This window comes from Haemorhous mexicanus, chromosome 3, assembly GCF_027477595.1.
Source record: "Haemorhous mexicanus isolate bHaeMex1 chromosome 3, bHaeMex1.pri, whole genome shotgun sequence".
Lineage (NCBI taxonomy): Eukaryota > Metazoa > Chordata > Aves > Passeriformes > Fringillidae > Haemorhous > Haemorhous mexicanus.
Genome location: NC_082343.1, coordinates 113,431,155 through 113,449,259, shown reverse-complemented (window position 1 = coordinate 113,449,259; position 18,105 = coordinate 113,431,155). Strand labels below are relative to the sequence as shown.

General features: G+C 46.4%; 1 protein-coding gene across 1 annotated transcript; it reads right to left on the bottom strand.

The window, feature by feature from the left end:
* Positions 1 to 1,087: 1,087 nt before the first annotated feature.
* On the bottom strand, positions 1,088 to 7,137 carry LOC132325872 (opsin-5-like). Its single transcript, XM_059843425.1, has 4 exons — positions 7,065 to 7,137; positions 3,415 to 3,708; positions 2,481 to 2,812; positions 1,088 to 1,665 (listed from the first exon to the last, which is right to left on the bottom strand). The coding sequence occupies exons 1-4, from the start codon at positions 7,135 to 7,137 to the stop codon at positions 1,318 to 1,320; spliced, it is 1,047 nt and encodes a 348-aa protein (XP_059699408.1). The 3' UTR covers positions 1,088 to 1,317.
* Positions 7,138 to 18,105: the final 10,968 nt, after the last annotated feature.

The following is an 18,105-nucleotide window of genomic DNA, read 5'->3' as shown; positions in this document are numbered from 1 at the left end:
TCCCTTCCCTTCCCAAACCTTCCCTTCCCAAACCTTCCCTTCCCAAACCTTCCCTTCCCAAACCTTCCCTTCCCAAACCTTCCCTTCCCAAACCTTCCCAAACCTTCCCAAACCTTCCCTTCCCTTCCCTTCCCAAACCTTCCCTTCCCTTCCCTTCCCAAACCTTCCCTTCCCTTCCCTTCCCTTCCCTTCCCAAACCTTCCCTTCCCTTCCCTTCCCAAACCTTCCCAAACCTTCCCTTCCCAAACCTTCCCTTCCCAAACCTTCCCTTCCCTTCCCTTCCCTTCCCAAACCTTCCCTTCCCAAACCTTCCCTTCCCTTCCCTTCCCTTCCCAAACCTTCCCTTCCCTTCCCAAACCTTCCCTTCCCAAACCTTCCCTTCCCAAACCTTCCCTTCCCAAACCTTCCCAAACCTTCCCAAACCTTCCCAAACCTTCCCAAACCTTCCCTTCCCAAACCTTCCCAAACCTTCCCAAACCTTCCCAAACCTTCCCTTCCCAAACCTTCCCAAACCTTCCCAAACCTTCCCTTCCCAAACCTTCCCAAACCTTCCCTTCCCAAACCTTCCCAAACCTTCCCAAACCTTCCCAAACCTTCCCAAACCTTCCCTTCCCAAACCTTCCCTTCCCAAACCTTCCCAAACCTTCCCAAACCTTCCCTTCCCAAACCTTCCCAAACCTTCCCACTGTGCCATTTGGGACACACACAAGCCATCCTTCACTGACTGCCACCTTCCCACCAAAGCTCATCCAACCAAGGCTGCTCAGCTCCATGGATTTGTGCTTGGAGAGTTAGAGCTGCACCTCTGAGAGAACAAGGAACCCGAGATCTCTATATCGTTTTGGGAGCAACATTCTCACCTTTTCCTGGCAGTGAACATTTCTTGCTGCCCATATGGTTTTCAGTCCGAATTGCTGGAAAATTACACGCTCAGCTGTGTTTATTTGGTAGCACTGTGTGCAAGCTATGGTTTCCTCTGATGGCTGTTTTACTGGTAGGGCCAACAGCTGGCAGATAGATTGCATTAAAAAAATCAACAAAAATAATAATTCTCTTTTTACCTGAAAATAAGTTTAATTTACATGATTTTATGTTTGGTACATAAATCTATTTCCCCTAAAGTGGAATTTCTTGGGGAAAAATTACGATTTTTAATTTTTCTTTTTCTATGAGGCTTAAAGACAATATTTGAGAGTTGCTTAAAAATATATACTTAAACCTCTGTATTGACATGAGATACGCAGTGACAACCTCATTTGCTGCATCCCTGCTCCTTTGGGCCTGGGAGGGAGGCCAAGCTGACCCCACAGCTGCATTTCAGGGAGCTGCAGCTCCCGGGTTCTGCACCTTCGGTGCCGCAGACAGACGGACGTTGTCCCTCCCGCTCCACATGGTGGACACGGGATTCTCCATGGAGTTGTCAGAGCTGAAGTAGTGAACCCTCCAGGCACAGCAGCACTGCAGCTTCCTCACCTCGCAGCGGAAAGTCTTGCTGAAGACGTAGTAGATGAAAGGGTTGTAGGCTGTGGAGGACTTGGCAAACAGGCAGGGCAGCAGCGTCACCACGGGCTGCAGGGAGTCGCTGGAGTTAAAGATGGACCAGAAGCTGGTGGCTGCATAGGGAGTCCAGGAGCTCAGGAACCCCACTGAGATGAGCACGGCCATCTGCAAGGGAGCAGAGCTGTTTGCAGCTGGACAGACAGGGTTGGATGCCCTGGCACACAAGGTGTGTGTGGGACACACCCAAACTGCAATGCTCAAAGCTGTGCTTGCTGAGCCCTCCTGACAAGAGAGACACTGAGGGGCTGGAGTGTGTCCAGAGAAGGGAACTGAGCTGGGAAAGGGGCTGGAACACAGGTCTGATGAGGAGCAGCTGGGAGAGCTCAGCCTGGAGAAAAGGAGACTCAGGAGGACCTTATCACTCTCTACAACTCCCTGGATGCTAGAGCTAGGTGGGGGTCAGGCTGTGCTCCCAGGTAAAATAAAGAAAGGACAAGAGAAAATGCCCTCAGGTTGCACAAGGGGATGTTTAGATTGGATATTCTTCACGGGAGGGGTTGTCAGTCATTGGGACAGACTGCCCAGGGCAGTGGTGGAGTCACTGGCATTAGCAATATTAAAAAAAAATGTGTTGCTGTGGTGCTTAGGGGCATGGTTAAGTGGTGGACCTGTCAGTGCTGAATTAATGGTTGGACCTCATGATCTTAGAGACCTTTTCCCACCTTAATGATTCAGTGATTCTATGACTGGCCTCTAGAAAACTTGGATCAATTCTGCTTTTCCACAAGAAATGCACAACTGAAGTCCATTTTGGAAAAAAATATTAATACTTAATATTAATAAATTAAAATCCGGCTTCCACACAGAATTTCTGTATAGGTCTCTGTAATTCCATGATTCTGTGAGCTGTGCATGAGCAGAGCCAGCTCTCTGCCAGCTCCTGATTACTGCACACTCTTCCCATCACAGGGATCACTCACCAGGGTCAGCTTCTTCTCCAGTTTGGCTGCATTGGGGATCCTGTCAATATTCTGGATTTCTTGGTATGCTTTATGAACCTTCCAGGCAATCCCCAAGTAACAGGCAACGATGGTCAGCGCAGGCAGCACCGTGCACAGGAGGAACATGCTCAGGATGAAGGAGAAACCATTGGAGGAGTTGTGGAATTTGCTCCAGGCTATTGTACAGGAGATGCCAAAGGGCTCAGGGCCGTAGTAGCCCCAGCCCACCAAGGGCAGGATGGCCCAGAGCAAGGAGTAGAGCCAGATAAAAGCAATCAGGAAGCAGATAGTGTTCTTGGTGATTTTGTTACCTGCAAGAAAGAGGAAGAGCAAGCATAGATGGATCCCATCCCAGCCACAAGGAGGTTTGCCATAACTTCTCCTTAGACAGAAGGATGGTGACTCCAGACACCCCTGGGCTGCTGCTGCAGGTCCCTAACCTTGGGGCTTCTAGAGAAGCAGTGTCAGAGGGTTGGATGAGACCTGAACACAGCCCTCAGTGCTCATCTGGAGCTTAGTAAGGCCGGGAGCTTTACAAGATCAATTTCACCTTGAATGTGCTGTGGTCCCAGCCCAGGAATGCCAGAAGAATATTCCTTCCTTTAAAGTTCCAGTGTATCTGCTTGGATACAAATAGGAAGGGAAGGCAGTCTGGTCCTGGAAAACATTTGTGCTCTCCATTTACAGGTAGTTTCACTTGGTAAAACTGAGAAGTGAAAAACCTCACTGTTTCATCCAGAATTTAATTAGGTCCTTCTGGGAACACCAGGATTTAATACTGCACTAGAAGTTGAGGCTTATTCTGCTGTTACTGACCTGATAATCCACACCACATTGCACAAAGCACTTCCCAGAGCAGCCCAGCCCAAACACAGCAGCACCAGGTGAGCAGACAGGCTGCTGGGTTACTCACTGTTGGATTTGGGTGAGTTGGTGACGAGGAATCGAATCACGGCCATGGCACACAGGGTCATCATGCTGCAGACCCCGAAGAGGAAACCCATCAGGGCATAGTAAACACAGGAGGCGTCTCCCCCGAGCCAGGCATGGCTCCAGGCAGATGCAATGGCCAGGGGGTACATGCTGAGGGCCATGCCAATGTCTGCCACTGCCAGGTTCACTGTGAGCAGCTCTGGTGGCTTCAGCAGGGACGAGCGTCTCACAGCTGTGGCAAGGACGGCGGAATTCCCAAGGATTGTCAGGATGGCTGAAAGGGAAGGACCAACCCAGACAGGAATATCACATGGTTAATACACCTGGGGAATCCACTGGAAGTATGTGAAGTGCCTGAGAGGGGCTCCAACAGAGCTGAGGAGGGACTTCTTACAAGATTATGTAGTGATAAGGGGGAATGGCTTTAAACTGAAAGAGAGCAGGTTTAGATTTGATATTAGGTGTTCTTCCCTGTGAGGGTGGGGAGGCCCTGGCACAGGTTGCCCAGAGAAGCTGTGGCTGACCCATCCCTGGAAGTGTCCAAGGCCATGTTGGACAGGGCTTGCAACAACCTGGGATGGTGGAAGGTGTCCCTGCACATGGCAGGGTTTGGAATGTCCTGTCACTGCCTGTCCATGTGAGAAGTCACTTTCTGTCTTTTTTATAAGCCCCTTAAAGTACTGGAAGGCCAAAATGAGGTCTCCCTGTAGCCTTGTCCAGAGAGAACCCTCCAGCTCTCCCAGCCTGTCTCCAGAGCTGGGGGCTCCAGCCCTCAGAGCATCTTTGTGGCCTCCTCTGGACCCGCTCTAGCAGGTCCACGCATTTCTTGCACTGAGAAAGAATATCCTCACTTCTCCTTCCTGCTGAAGTACTCCAGCCATCCTGGCCACCCATCCCCTGCAGTTCCCAAAGCCTTCCCTCTGTGACTTCCCTCACCTTCAACTGGAGCTCCAGCACTGGGCTCTGAGCTGCCTGGGTGGTGGGCATGTGCTGCCTGGGCAGCTCAGAGTCCTTGCTGATTCCTGAGAATTAGCATGACTGTTCTGGTGGTCTCTGAGAGCAGTGCGACCATGGGAGTTGTTTAGCCAGGGGCGTGCAAGAGACCCAGAGCTTGCTTTGCAAAAGGAGCTGTCAGACATTCATTATTCAGGTGTGCCACAGGGCTTCCAAGTGCTGGTGACAGCAGTGTCAGAAGTACACACACCAAACAACTCATTTTCTCTCTTCTTTCAAGTGAACATGGTGCTGTAGCAACATTTTGATGAAAGGTTTTCCTGAGAAGGCATCCTCTGAAACCAGAAGTGAAAGAGGGAGACAGAAAAAGATTCTGTCCTGTTCCCTTGTGGCTGTGAATGCAGGAAGGCTGTATTTGCTCAAAGGTACCACTTAAAGTGCCCACAGAGGACTTAGTAGAGGCACATGCAATAAAATGGAATAAATATATTGGCATGAGTACAAAATCCTCAGAGGTGTCAAGAGAAAGGCTAAACTGAAATGGGGACACAAATCTGAGACCCCGTGCCCCTCCTTCATTCCCTTTCTGACCACACACCTTCACTTGCCACCTCTGGATGCCCTTGAAGAGCTCCCTGAGCTCTCAGGATCTCTGTGTCTGCACACAGGATGATGCCCACGGGGGCTTGGCTGACAGAGCAACCTGAGGCTCAGTGGGCAGAGCACTCTCCACAGGCTGGGACATGGAACCATGGAATCATAGAATCCTTTGGATTGGAAAACACCTCCAAGATCATCAGGTCCAACCACTCCCCAGCACTGACCAGGCCACCTCTAAAGCATGTCCCCAAATGCCACATCCACACAGCTTTTAAATCCCTCAGGGATGGTGACTCCACCACTGCCCTGGGCAGCCTGTTCCAATGCTTCACAGTCCTTTCCATGAAGAAATGTTCCCTAATATCCAATCTAAACCTGCCCTGGTGCAACTTGAGGCCATTTCTTCTTGTCCTTATTCTTGTTCCCTGGGAGCAGAGCCCAAACCCCCCTGGCTGTCCCCTCCTGTCAGGGAGTTGTGCAGAGCCAGAAGGTCCCCCCGAGCCTCCTTTTCTCCAGGCTGAGCCCCTTTCCCAGCTCCCTCAGCTGCTCCTGGTGCTCCATCCCCTTCCCCAGCTCTGTTCCCTTCCCTGGAGTCACTCCAGCCCCTCATTCTGTTTCTTTCAGTGAGGATCCCAAAACAGAACATCCTCAGGCTTCAGGAGGAAAAATGAACCCAGTTCACTTTCTTCTGTAAGAGCCCAGCCCTTGTACCAGATGCAGGAAGCAGCTCTGCCATCAGAGGTGACACCCAGGCCCAGCCTCTCCTTCCCCTGGACTGATGCTCTTCCCCTCCATCCCACAGCCTGTGGGCAGCTGGCTGGCACAGGACAGAACCAGAACTGTGGGACAGTAACCAAACAGCTGGTGGTGAGTGCTGCTGCCCATGCCCTGGCCTTGTTCCTAATAAAAACATCATTTCAGGGCACAAACGTGCAGCCCCAGTGAGTGGCAAAGCTTTGGATAAATACAGCACCTGATTCCAGTCCTGCTCTCTGCTTTATTTCTGAGAGTCCCTGCAGGATGCAGTGAACCTGGCTGCCACACAGGGCTCTGGATCCCTGCTGGAAGCTATGTCTGGAGTTTCAGTGCCTCAGAGTCCTTTAGGAGAGGTGTGAGACTGCAGCATGGTGGAACACAAACGTGGGGAGCTCCAGCCTCCAGCCCTTTTTTGCTTCCCCTTCCCATTGTGCCTTAACTACATCTATGTGTTTACATTTCTGAGAGACAGGAACTGGCATCCTAACTTGAAAAAGCCCTTCATTTTTTGTAAACAGGTATTTTCTCACCCTGAATTGTGCTCTGCTGAGCAGAACAAGAGGAAATATGAAGTGCTAAAGTCCAGTACTTCTGCCCAGAGCCTTGGTATTAAAGCAAGTGAAAATATAGCCTTGTCTTTCTTATGTCAAACTGAGTTTTCAAGAAAGCTAAAGGAAGGAATCTTAGGAAAAATTCAGGTGGAAAGAATGCCTAAACAAGTTCCACTCCTCTCCAAATCTACAAGGGTAGAAAACAAATGTCTGTATACATGCAAGAAGCAGACATGGAAGAAAACACTGAACTGAAGCCATGGGCTGGTAGCTATCCCCACTTTTATTTCATTTTCAATCTGCCTGAAGCAGGACAAACAGGCTGCTGCAAAACCCAGAACTGCTATTTGGAAGCACTTTGCTGTTCTGTAGCAGTGCATCCTGCCCAGACACAGCAGAATGACACCTCTCCCACGCAGGGTCAGCCCACAGCTGCCTCCCCCTGACCAGTCCCATGGGTTGAGCTGCCCTGGCTCTGTTCTCAGGGCTCAGATGCCACAGAAAGTAATACACAACTTATTTCAAATACTTGTGATGCCACAGAGGCTAATTTGTGCTGGCCATTCTTCAGCATCAAAACAAGATTCCAAATCCCAGAGTGGAGATTCATCCTGGCTGCCAACCAACTCCAGGGCACTAAGCAGGAGAACCTGTGGGGAAATATTTGCTGTCATTTCCCTCCAGGTTCTTCTGCCTGACCATGGCACAGACAGGGAGTCCCTGCATCCTGTTCCCTGGCTCCAAGCAAACAAGCAGGCTGTGAACTCACCTATGATTAGAAGAAAGACCCCAGCTCCATAATCCACTGCTGGGTGGAGTTTGGAAATGTACTGCTCCTCCATGGTCCCTTGGGGAGATGGCTGAAGGTTTTCAATCAAAGGTGAAGACGCTGCAGGAGCAAAGAGCTCGTCCTCATGGTTTGCCTGCTGCAGGTGAGAGCTGGGGTGGGGTGCTGGCAGTGCAGGGACCCTTCTGCTGCCTCCTTGTCCTGCCTGTGGTGGCAGGGCAGAAGCCTGGAGTGAGAGGAAGGGTTTTCCCCTGGGAGGCAGAGTGAAAGCCAGGCAGAGCTGCTGCCAGAGCGATCCCGCCTGCCTGGCTGGCAGAGCATCTCTCCTCCCACCCCTCCTCTCCCACCCTTTTGCTCCTTGGCTTGTCGGGAAGATTCACAATGCAAATCCCCTCAGATGAGCAAAACACAATGTTCTTCAACCATCAGCAGCCCTGGGAAATAAAGCCAGGCTGAGGGGGCAGGCAAGGGAAGGAAGGTTGGGAGTTTTGTTTTCCAGCTTTATGGCTGAGTGTGGGAGACACGAGGTTGGGGCAGGAGTCTCTGAGTTGAAGTGTTAGAGGAAAGGTGTTTGCTGCAGGGGTTCAGCAGGCTCAAAGTCACACCACTGGAGACAGGACTGTCTGAGCTGCTCCAGTGCAGAACTAGAGGATGCTCTGTCCAGTGCAGTGTACCAGAAGAGAAGCAATTTCTGAGGTCACTCTGTGACACTCCAGAGTTCTGACTTGGCCAGCAGCCACAGGAACACATCACCTCTCCTAATAATATCTGTGTTTTCCTTCTCCTTATAATATCTGAGTCTAAGATCACCATAATGAACAATCTGGTTTAGTGGCTGGCATGCCTGCCCATGGCAGGGGGCTGGAACTAGATGGTCTTTAAGGTCCCTTCCAGCTCAAACCATTCTGTGATTCTGTGATAAGGAATTTTAAAATTCACAAGAGCATGGAGGCATCTCAGGTGTGACTTTGTGGAATTTAGGTGCTCAAGTATAGCAGTAACAGCCTAAACTTAGGAATCTGGGAGACTTTAAAAGCTTTTAGCTTCAGCAGGGTTTTGTATAGCTCCAAGCATGGAGACTCCACAACAGTTGTTCCAGTGCCTTTTTGCTCTAAGTCTCACACAGTTCAGGAACAAAGACACCACCCAACTCCTGAAATCCAGCAGCTGCTCATGAGCTGCTCAGTGCAGGTGTTCTTCACTAAACATTCCACAGCAGAGGAGATTCAGCTGAAAGAATGTGGGTGGCTGTTGCCATGTTCTCGAGCCATGGGTGCACAAGCAAGACTCAGTTTAGGAAAGTAGGATATATACAGTGTTAATCATCACAGGAAGTTCTTCTATCAGAAAGGAATAAGAAAGGGAAGAGGTGATGTCTCAAAAAGATGCCCAGTATGGAGAGTTTCAAGCAGCTTGGTCAATTCAGTGCAGTCTGTGCAAGGAAGAGAAGTGTCCATCTGATAGCATTTTCAGGGAGTGTCCTGGTTCTGACCAGGACAAGGTTAATTCTACAGTGGCCAGGAGGGGCATGGCCAGGACCTGGAGGTGATTCTATAGCACCTGGGCAGAACCACAACATTTAGGGAGAAATGTCTGCTAGTATAACAAAAGACACAAATCCTGTGGCAGAAAGCAGAAAATTACCACATTGTGTCACTTAATCCAGTACACAAACCCATTGTCTTGGTAAATTAAACAATGCCAGCTCACCACAAAGAGGCTGGAATCTGACTGCTCACCTTGCTAAATTCACAGAACAGCTCCTGGCACTGATTTGGGCCAGCTGGCACTGTCCTGGCATTCCTGGGCACAGGTTGGCTAAAATGAGCCCAGGATTGTTCCCCACAAGCTGTAATGTCATCAGCTTTGTAAACAGTGTTTTGTTCCCTGGCACAGATGTTGCCCTTGAGTTTTGCTCTTATCCTGAGTGCAAACATTTTGATTGTCAAGGTGCAGCCATTGGATGAGGATTGACTGTTTTAAAGTTCTCAAGTAGAGCTTTTAATTCTGAAAAAGCCCTTTCTTGATAAAATTCCTGGCCTGTACTATGCAGTCATCTCACCTAATGTTTCTTTTTGGCCTTTCTTGGTGAAACCATGGCAGAGGGCTCAGTTCAAGGAGCCTGATGTCACCCAGTCCCAGCCAGATCTCCTGCTTTCCCACTTGTTTTGTGGTCCATCCTCTCTCTACTGAAATGAAACACTGCCTTTCTTCAGGCAAGCAAGGAGACCAAGGGCAAGATTAAAACGTTCTGCTGATAATTTAATTGCTAATTATTATTTAATTACTGAAGGCTCCACTGGCTACATCAGGAGCCCAGTCCTCTGCCAGCTCTTGTGGGCACCTTAGATTACACTGTGTGGCTCTTTCATGCTGGTTTAGATGGCATTTCATTTCTTGTGAAACCCTCAGCTTAGCATTCACATGGGGTAGGATTACATCAACAGCCCAGTTACGAAATGGAAGAAAAGAAAATGAATGATTAAAACCAGAAGAGCTGATGGGTCCCAAACCCAGTGCATTATTCATGTGTACTTTAACAATAGCAAGTTGTGCTCATCACCATCTTCCTGCACATCAGATCAAGCCATATCATCTGTTCACAACAGCTCAAGTTTATACATCTTGACAGACCCAGATTTGGGGGGGGAATCATATCTTAAAATTGTTTTTGTGAAGTTTTTGTGAAACTTACTTTCAATTTAATAAAGCAGTCATGAAATGAAGCAGATGAAGGATGAATTTGATACCTACTTATTTCTGAAAGGTTATGTGAAACTTCAAGCAAAAAATGAACTCATCATGAAACTACCATATATCCTTGATATAAATATGGACATACATATAAAAAAAAAGTTCTCATTGTTAGCATAAAACAGGTATGAGTTGAGGAATTACTTGATGCTTCCAAGTGAGAATGTCCTATGACTTTATTTTTACTTTCCACAGGGAAAAACATAAAGAGTATTCTGAATCTGTAGGAACAAGGGAATTGCTCTGAATTATCTGTTTGCCACTATGTAGGGGTTCATTTTGAGAGATAAAATGTCTCAATGTGTGGAGCTGTTTGGGACATGACTACTGGGTTGTGTTTGGTACCATATACCAAAATCACTGATATTTCCTGATATGTGGGGGGGGCTATGAATCTGTGTCCTTATAAGAAATGTCTATCAAAAATAGTCCTGTGTCATTTAGAGGAGGACATGGCTCTGTTATTCCTGTTTATCTCTGGCTGCTGTGTCCAGATCTTCTCTTTGCAAAACTCTGAGATCTCAAGTGAGCAGAGAGTGTGCAAACATTCTGTGGGAACAGGCCCTTTTGAGTGCCCTCTCCTTGCTGCAAAACACATCTGCCATGATGCACAGCTCAAGCTTTTTGATTAAAAAATGCCACCTTCTCCAAACTCTTTGGAGGAGATGCCTTCATCGCATTCTCCAGGAATTCCTACAACTTCCTTCCTTTTAAACAGTCTTTTATTTCTGCAGTTTTGCTTCTGAAGCTCATCTTTGAGCTGAGACCTTTAGCTGAGCTTCTCTAGCTTTCACCTCTCTTTATGAAAATCAGAACCAGCATTTCAGTGGAATTCTCAGAGTCTCCTGATGAAGTTGTATGTTTTCAACAACTAAATCTTGTTTAAGCTGGTATTTGCAACCTCAAGCATAGTAATTTTTAAATTGTTTTCTTCTGGCTGCCTGCACTGACTTGCATGTTATTTCCTGAGGGGTTATTTACAAAGTCTAAATTCAGTCTAGGGACACTAAACTCCCTAACTTCCTTTGGCAGGAACTGAAGAAATCACCTTGATCGATACACTTTGCTCTTTCACCACAACCAGTTTAATACATAAATCTTGGGTGTTGGTTAACCCAGTCCAAGTGAGTAACCTGGGTCACAACAACTCCTACAGTGCTGCAGGCTGGGGAAAGAGTGGCTGGAAAGCTGGAAAAGGACCTGGGGGTACTGGGGACAGCAGCTGAACATGAGCCAGGTGTGCCCAGGTGGGCAAGAAGGCCAAAGGCACCTGGGCTGTACCAGCCATGGTGTGGCAGCAGGGCCAGGGCAGGGATTGTCCCCTGTGCTGGGCACTGCTGAGGCGAAACCTCAGTTGCTGTGCTCAATTTTGGGCCCCTTCAGAACAGAAAAGACATTGAGAGGCTGGAGTGTGTCCAGGGAAGAGCAATGGAGCTGGGAAAAGGTTGTGGAACTGAAGCCAGAAGCTCACATTTATTAAACAAAGTCATTATTTCTTGTAACCATGATATTCATGCTGCACTGGTGAAAAAAATAGGTATGCAGTGAGCAAAGTCACTCATGGAGTAAAGATGTTCCTTTAAAGTAAAGACATAACAAACCAGCTCTTTTCAACTGGGCAATAGGCTGCCCTCTCAGGGACAATTTTTCTTCCTCCCCAGCATCTCAAATTTGTAATGAAAGGTTCTAATTTGAGTAAACAAGGCAAAGGAGAAACACAGAAGGAGGTGGGAAAGGAGAGTTGGAGGTTAATTCAGCATTAAAGTAGGAAGCATACTGCAGCTGTTTCAGGGGTGTGAGAAGACAGACATTGAGTAGAAAGGAAATGGCACCATAGGTACTAAAATAAAATGAAAGCTACTATTGTGTCAAGAAAAGAGACAAATAAAATGTATTGTCCATGGTATGGAATTTGACATTTCCAACTGCTCATATTTAATATGATGACCATTTTCCCAGACCTCAGTTTAACACTGGTATGAACAGCAATAACTCTCATTTTCAAGGGCTCAAAGACAAAACCACCCTCTGTTATGCTGGATATTGCACAAATAATCACACAGGGACACTTTCTTACAGTTTTTTTCCAACCATTTATTGACATGTAGGTTTTGGTAGCAAGCTCCAGTGACTTTTCCTTTGCATTTTGGTCCTGCACTCCATTTATTCATGATTCCTTTGTGTCATTCAAACAATGGGAAAAAAACCCCACAATTTGTAGAATGGAGCACGTGGGACTCAGCCACCACAGGAATATTGCTGTGCAGCAACTCTGTTTCATCATCCCCTGCACACCTCACCTCTATGGTGAGCACATCTCTGGGCAAGCACAAGTATGGATACAGAGAGGGGTGACCTGGGAAGAAACACATTCCAACCTCTCTACCCTCTAAAAAGCCAGATTCAACAGATTGGATCATTAAGATTCTCCAGTTTTGTGTTACTGTAGCATGATGGCAACAAGGATTTGATTGTCTGTGATCCTAAGAGCAGAAGTGTTCTGGAAGCACCAAAACACCAAACAGGACTGGGAGAAAAGGGATCACAGTGTGGGGGGTTGGGACCAAGCCTGCCCAAATTCCTCCAGCAGCACTGGGAGCAGGAAGGCCAGATCTGCAGGAGTCTGCCCAGCATCAGGACTAATCCCAGCTCTGCTCCTTCACATTTTTTTTCATTTGACCTGGTGCTGATTTGGGCTCACCCCTTCCTCTTTTGAATAACAAAACTCAATCCTCTCCTTTTTGCTAGGAAATCCAGAACCATGCTGAGAGGGACCATCCCTCCAGCAGCACAGGTGGAACTGGTCCTTCTCTTGGTTCCTTAACTTGGATAGCAGGACTAGGGTCTGGCAGAATGGAAACAGGACAAAGCAGGCCGTGGTGGGATCTTTGGGATGCAGGGTCACATGGGACACCAAACACTGCAGGGCTCTCCCAGACACTGGCATGAGGACACTGAAATCCTCCCAGCAGTGCCTCTAAAAGAGTTCACTGGTTGCAGCTGGTGCTGTTGTTCCTTGCTTCACTGAAGAGGGGAAAGGGGATTTGTTTTGAGGGAAAATTGTAACATTTATTTAAAGGTAGTCAGAGAAAAGGTTACCAGAGTGGAAGATGAGATCAGGGTATTTACACAACCTTTGGGGACAGAGCTGATTATATACTGATAATCTTTACCCTAATAGTGTAACCCAGTTGTGTTGACACCATGGGCTCTCTGAACACTGTTTGGGTGCACCCACCTCTCTTCCCTGTTCCAGTTTCTCAGCCAAGGCAGGAATAGAGCAGCCCAGGGATGTGATCCCAGAGCAGGCATGGCTGTGTATCCCACACAGTGGGGATGTTCAGGGTGCAATCCTATGGCACTACAGATGAACTCAATGGCACTGCCCTGGCCCTGCTGCTGCCTACTGTGTGACACTCCTCAAGTCACTTCCTTCCTCTTGCTGCCTCTGATTGACCCTCTGAAATTGTACATTTTCCAAGCTCTGATTGATCTCCAGCTATTTCTGCCCAGTGCCTGGTAACAGAGAAGCGCCGTTGTTGGTTTGTGCCTCTCAGCACCATTGTGACACAACAATAGCTTAAAAAGGCCAATTTTCTTTCATATTAGAATTACTCTTACTAATTTCTAAATAGACCCACGCTGGGAATTCAAAAATGCCAGGATTACAACTTATTATTTAGAGAAAATAAAAATAGCTGAGACTGAATCCTGTAAAAATATAGAGGCAGACAAGAGTGGAAATTCACGGAGATGCTTCTCTTGGATGGAAAAGAGCAGGCTTCCTTGTTCAATCTGGAAGACAAAGTTAGTGGAGAAAGAAAAAGACTGGGAAACAAGGGCACAACAGAGGCTTGATGATAACAAATCTCTTATTAGGTAGAATGGGGAAGACAAAATTTCTGCTCTGCAATAAACTGTGGTGGCATCACTAGCTCTTTGACAATGACCCTGTTGAGGACAGCATTGAGCAGAGCTGCCTGACTGACAACTATCACATCAAACTACTGCTGAGGCAACTTCCCTGGATTTTAACTTCCAGTGAAAGACACTGCTTGGAGTTTAAGGGTCCCCAGAAGCAGGGAGAGTGCCAGAAGCCTCGTGTCAAGACCCTCTGTCATTTTCTTCATCAAATCATGTTCAGCTCTCTTTTCCAGCCTCAGATTATAATCATATGAGTGAGAGAAATCACAACTATTCTGCCTTGACTTCCTTTCTGAGGTCTTTTGACCCTTTAAGCCAAGTAGAGGTTAATTCCCCCTGTACAAAACTGCCAGCTCAAGATGGCTGTAAATATGGCACAGAGCAGGACTGTGAGGGAAAGAAGAAAAAACACTTTCTCAAAATTATTATTTCTTAGTCACTAGCATTTTAATTGCTTGAGTTTTCAAGGGTAACTGAACTGCAGCAACACATTGCTTTCAGAGAGCATTTTCCACACCTTGTAAAGTGCTTTAGGTTTTACTTCTTTGCACTTCACTCCTTTGCAGTGGTGTGAAATGCCCTTTGCAGGGAAATAAGAGGTCATTAAACTTGCAAAAAATTAATCCCACAAGTGTTACTGACTTGCAGCCAGGTCCTCTGCTCATAGCTCTTGATACATGACAGGAAACAGAAGTGGGAGTAAGTTACATATTAAGTGGATATTCCCTGCATTCACAGAGAAAAACTTCCAGCTCTTTCCCCCATGTTTACACAGTGTTCAGTTTGTTTTGCTAATATTGAGTTATCCTTCTGCTTGCCTTCCCAGGGCCACTCTACAGTGAAAAACTCGTAAGACAAGGAAGGGCCTCAGAAAAGCATCACTGCAACCTCCTTCATCTCAGGTAGGGATGACATCAATTCCTTTGCTGCTCATGTTATCTTCTGCACATCAGTAAAGTATTGTCTTGCTTCTAAGAGGCTGCTTCAGATTATTCTCTAACAGACCGTGCTCAAAAACAGCAACAGGAACTGTGAATACTTCCTGCACTCAATTACACTGAAAAAATGGAGATGAACATACCCTCAGAAAAAAAATGGCTTGTGGTGACAGCCCTGGGGCATTCTGAGTTCAGATCTTCACCTTGCCACACTCTTCCTGTCACTGCTTTTTGGTCACAGATTAAATCTTTCCGTGCTTTAATGCCCCAGAAATGAACTATGGATGCAAATTAAAGTTTTCTTTTTGATATCCTCTAAATCACTGTCACACATTCATGGGAACAGAATGGTTTGAGTTGAATGGAACCTTGAAGCTCATCTCATTTTAGCCCCTGCCTTGGACAGAAACACCTTCCACTATCCCAGTTTGCTCCAAGCCCCATCCAACCTGGCCTTGGACACTTCCAGGGATGGGGCAGTCACAGCTTCTCTGGGAAACCTGTGCTAGGGCCTCACAGGGAAGAATTTCTTCCTCGTAGTTAACCCAAATATAAACCCTGTCAGTTTGAAGCCATTGTTCCCCGTCCTGTCACTAAATACCTTTGTAAAAAAATCCCTTTCTGGCTTTCTTGGAAGCCCCCTTTAGGCACTGGAAGGGGCTCTGAGGTCTTCCAGAGCCTTCTCTTCTCCAGGTGAACATCCCCAGCTCTCCCAGCCTGGCTCCAGAGCAGAGGGGCTCCAGCTTTTGGAGCATCTTTGTGTTCTCCTATGGATCTGCTCCAACATGTGCCTGTCTTTTCTGTGTTGGTGCCCCCAGAGCTGGAGGCAGCACTTCAGGTGAAATATCACAAGAGCAAAGCACAGAGAGAGAAAGAATCCCCTCTCGTGACTCACTGCCCAGCCTGGTTTTGATGCAGCCCAGGTCACAGTTGGCTTTTTGGGCTGCAAGTGCAAGAAGTGGCCAGTCATTGCTGAGTCATGCCCAGCATTTCATTGAGCACCACCCCCAGGTCCTCCTCAGCAGGGCTGCTCTCAATCCACTCTCTGGGTTGATACCAGGGGTTTTCCTGACCCAGGTGCAGCATCTTGCACTTGGTCTCATTGCATTTCATGAGGTTTGGTGCTGGGGGCTTATTGAACCTGGATCAGGACATGGGAACAAAGGTCCTCATCACTCACTTGGGCTTATCTGGAAGTGGAACTGCATTTTCCATTCAGTCTGCATTGCAAACTTTGTTTGTTTGTTTCTTTGTTTCTTTGTAGATTCTGTATCCTCACCAGGAGAGAAACTCTGTATTCATTCAAAAGGGGAAATTCTAGGCCATCTCTATCATTATGTATTTTTAGAAAAACTCTGACAGCATAAATACAACAGGCACAATAACCATGAGGTAAATTAAGAACCATAATTATGACCCTTTTTTCACTCATCATTGCTGTCATATTGACTTGTGATCATTTTAATGTGTGGAGTTGACAAAGAAATACCAATCTATTTTTGCCTGTAACTGAATACATTAAAATATTTTCCTGTCACACATGTTGAAATGGTTTTTATAACCCAAACATTTGAAGCAAACATTTATTGGCTTGTAACTGAATATATTAAAATCTGTCACATGTACTTAAATAGATTTTATAGCCCTAACTTCAGCAGAGAATGCATTTCAGCTAAATAAAACCATGTAAAAGTTTCAGATCTGGTTGTAACTGGTCATCCAGACTTCCCCTGGAGTCAATAGTGAAAGATCACTGAAGTGAAAGACACTCTTGCTGGAGAAATACCAATACCTTCTCTGGATGAGATCAGTTGTTATTTGGAAGTGCCTACTGACATTAAATTTAATAGCAATAATAGCAATAACAATAATAATAGTAATAATAATACCATCATTATTCACTGTGAGGGTGGTGAGGCCCTGGTACAATTTCCCAGAAAATCTGTGGCTGCCCCGGGATCCCCGGAAGTGTACAAGGCCAGGCTGGAAAAGCCTGGGATATTGGAAGGTGTCCCTGCCCATGGTAGGGGTGGCACAAGATGATCTTTATGGTCCCATCCAACCCAAACCATTCTGGGATTACAGAGAGCCCAGAGAGGTGTCTTAAATAAGCCATCCAGTTTGAGGTGGCTAAATTTGGTTGATTTGAATCCTGCCCTGACAGACATTCTAAGAAACACAAGAAACCTGTAATAAAGGATGAACTGGAACATATGGTCTCAAATCTTGAGTTAAGGCTTTCAACTGTGTTATACTTCCCTTGTTTCCATTACTGCCAAAACTGAAATAGCAAGCCAGTGAAACTGGCTTGCTATTTAAAGCAAAAGAAAGTATTTTAGCTGTCCAACTTTAATATTACTTTCCCAAAGGTTTTTAATTACCAGTTCCTTCCTGTAGAAACATGACCAGGACAACAATGTTGTAAGTATTTGGATTATGTGGGTTTGACTGTGAAAGTCACATCACACTGACCTGGACAACACAGTGAACATGAGTTTGCCCCTCTTTTGGTGCAGAAAATTTTCAGCACCTGTAAAGCTTTTCTGGTAAGGCAGTAGTGTATTCTCTGAAGTACTCTGTGGACTCTAAAAGAATAATTTTTCCCAGATGCTGAAAAGGATGTCAGGGCAGTGGGGTGAGTAAAAGTATAAGTATTGCAAAAGCACCCACAATGCCATGAAAATAAGACAAACACTTAAACTCTTCTGTTTTCTCTCCAAAGTCTTCACTTACCCCAAAAACAATAATAGCTTTTCAAGTTATTTAATTATTAATTAATGAAGTTTCAAGCTTCAGTTATACAACTCAATACTGAATTTTCTCTTAATAGTTTTCCTTCAAATAAGCAAAATCTCTGCCTGCCTGGCAGAAATGAAGAACAGCCAGCTTTCACCCCAAATTTTTTTGTCTATCTTGAATTCTTATCAAAGGTTCTTTCAGCCCCCTCTTTATCAGAGATGGTTTGTTTAATCCACCAGACTTGCTACTGAGATGCAGCTTCAAGGTGGTCAAAGGCTGAAAGGACAAAGACCACATGTCAGGGAATGGGGATTGGATGGGGAGGCTGTTCTTTGTAAACCACAGACCACTGGCAGCCTGTGAGGAGATGGACAAAGGGATTAAGTATGGATTTCTGTGATGACGAAGACTATGGACGAGATAAACCAAAGCAGAGGAGACTCAGGTACCAAGGGAAGGAATATTCTGTTAGGAGTAGCACATGCACAGCCTCTATGACCAAGTGAACTGCTGTATTAGTCTGTGGCTAACTTTGGTCTGCCAGCTCTGCTGTGAGTGCTGACCTTTGGCAAAACATTGATAATAAAACACAGGAGAATGATGCTATCTTAAATTGTGGCACCCAGCTGCTAAATTAATGTATGCTAAAACTCTGGGGTTTGCAAAGC

Coding starts and splice junctions, on each gene's coding strand:
- LOC132325872 (XM_059843425.1), bottom strand. CDS start 7,137: ATGGAGGAGCAGTACATTTCCAAACTCCACCCAGCAGTGGATTATGGA. Junction 2,813..3,414: donor CAACTCACCCAAATCCAACA/GTGAGTAACCCA, acceptor TCTTTCTTGCAG/GTAACAAAATCACCAAGAAC. Junction 1,666..2,480: donor TGGAGAAGAAGCTGACCCTG/GTGAGTGATCCC, acceptor GCTCCCTTGCAG/ATGGCCGTGCTCATCTCAGT.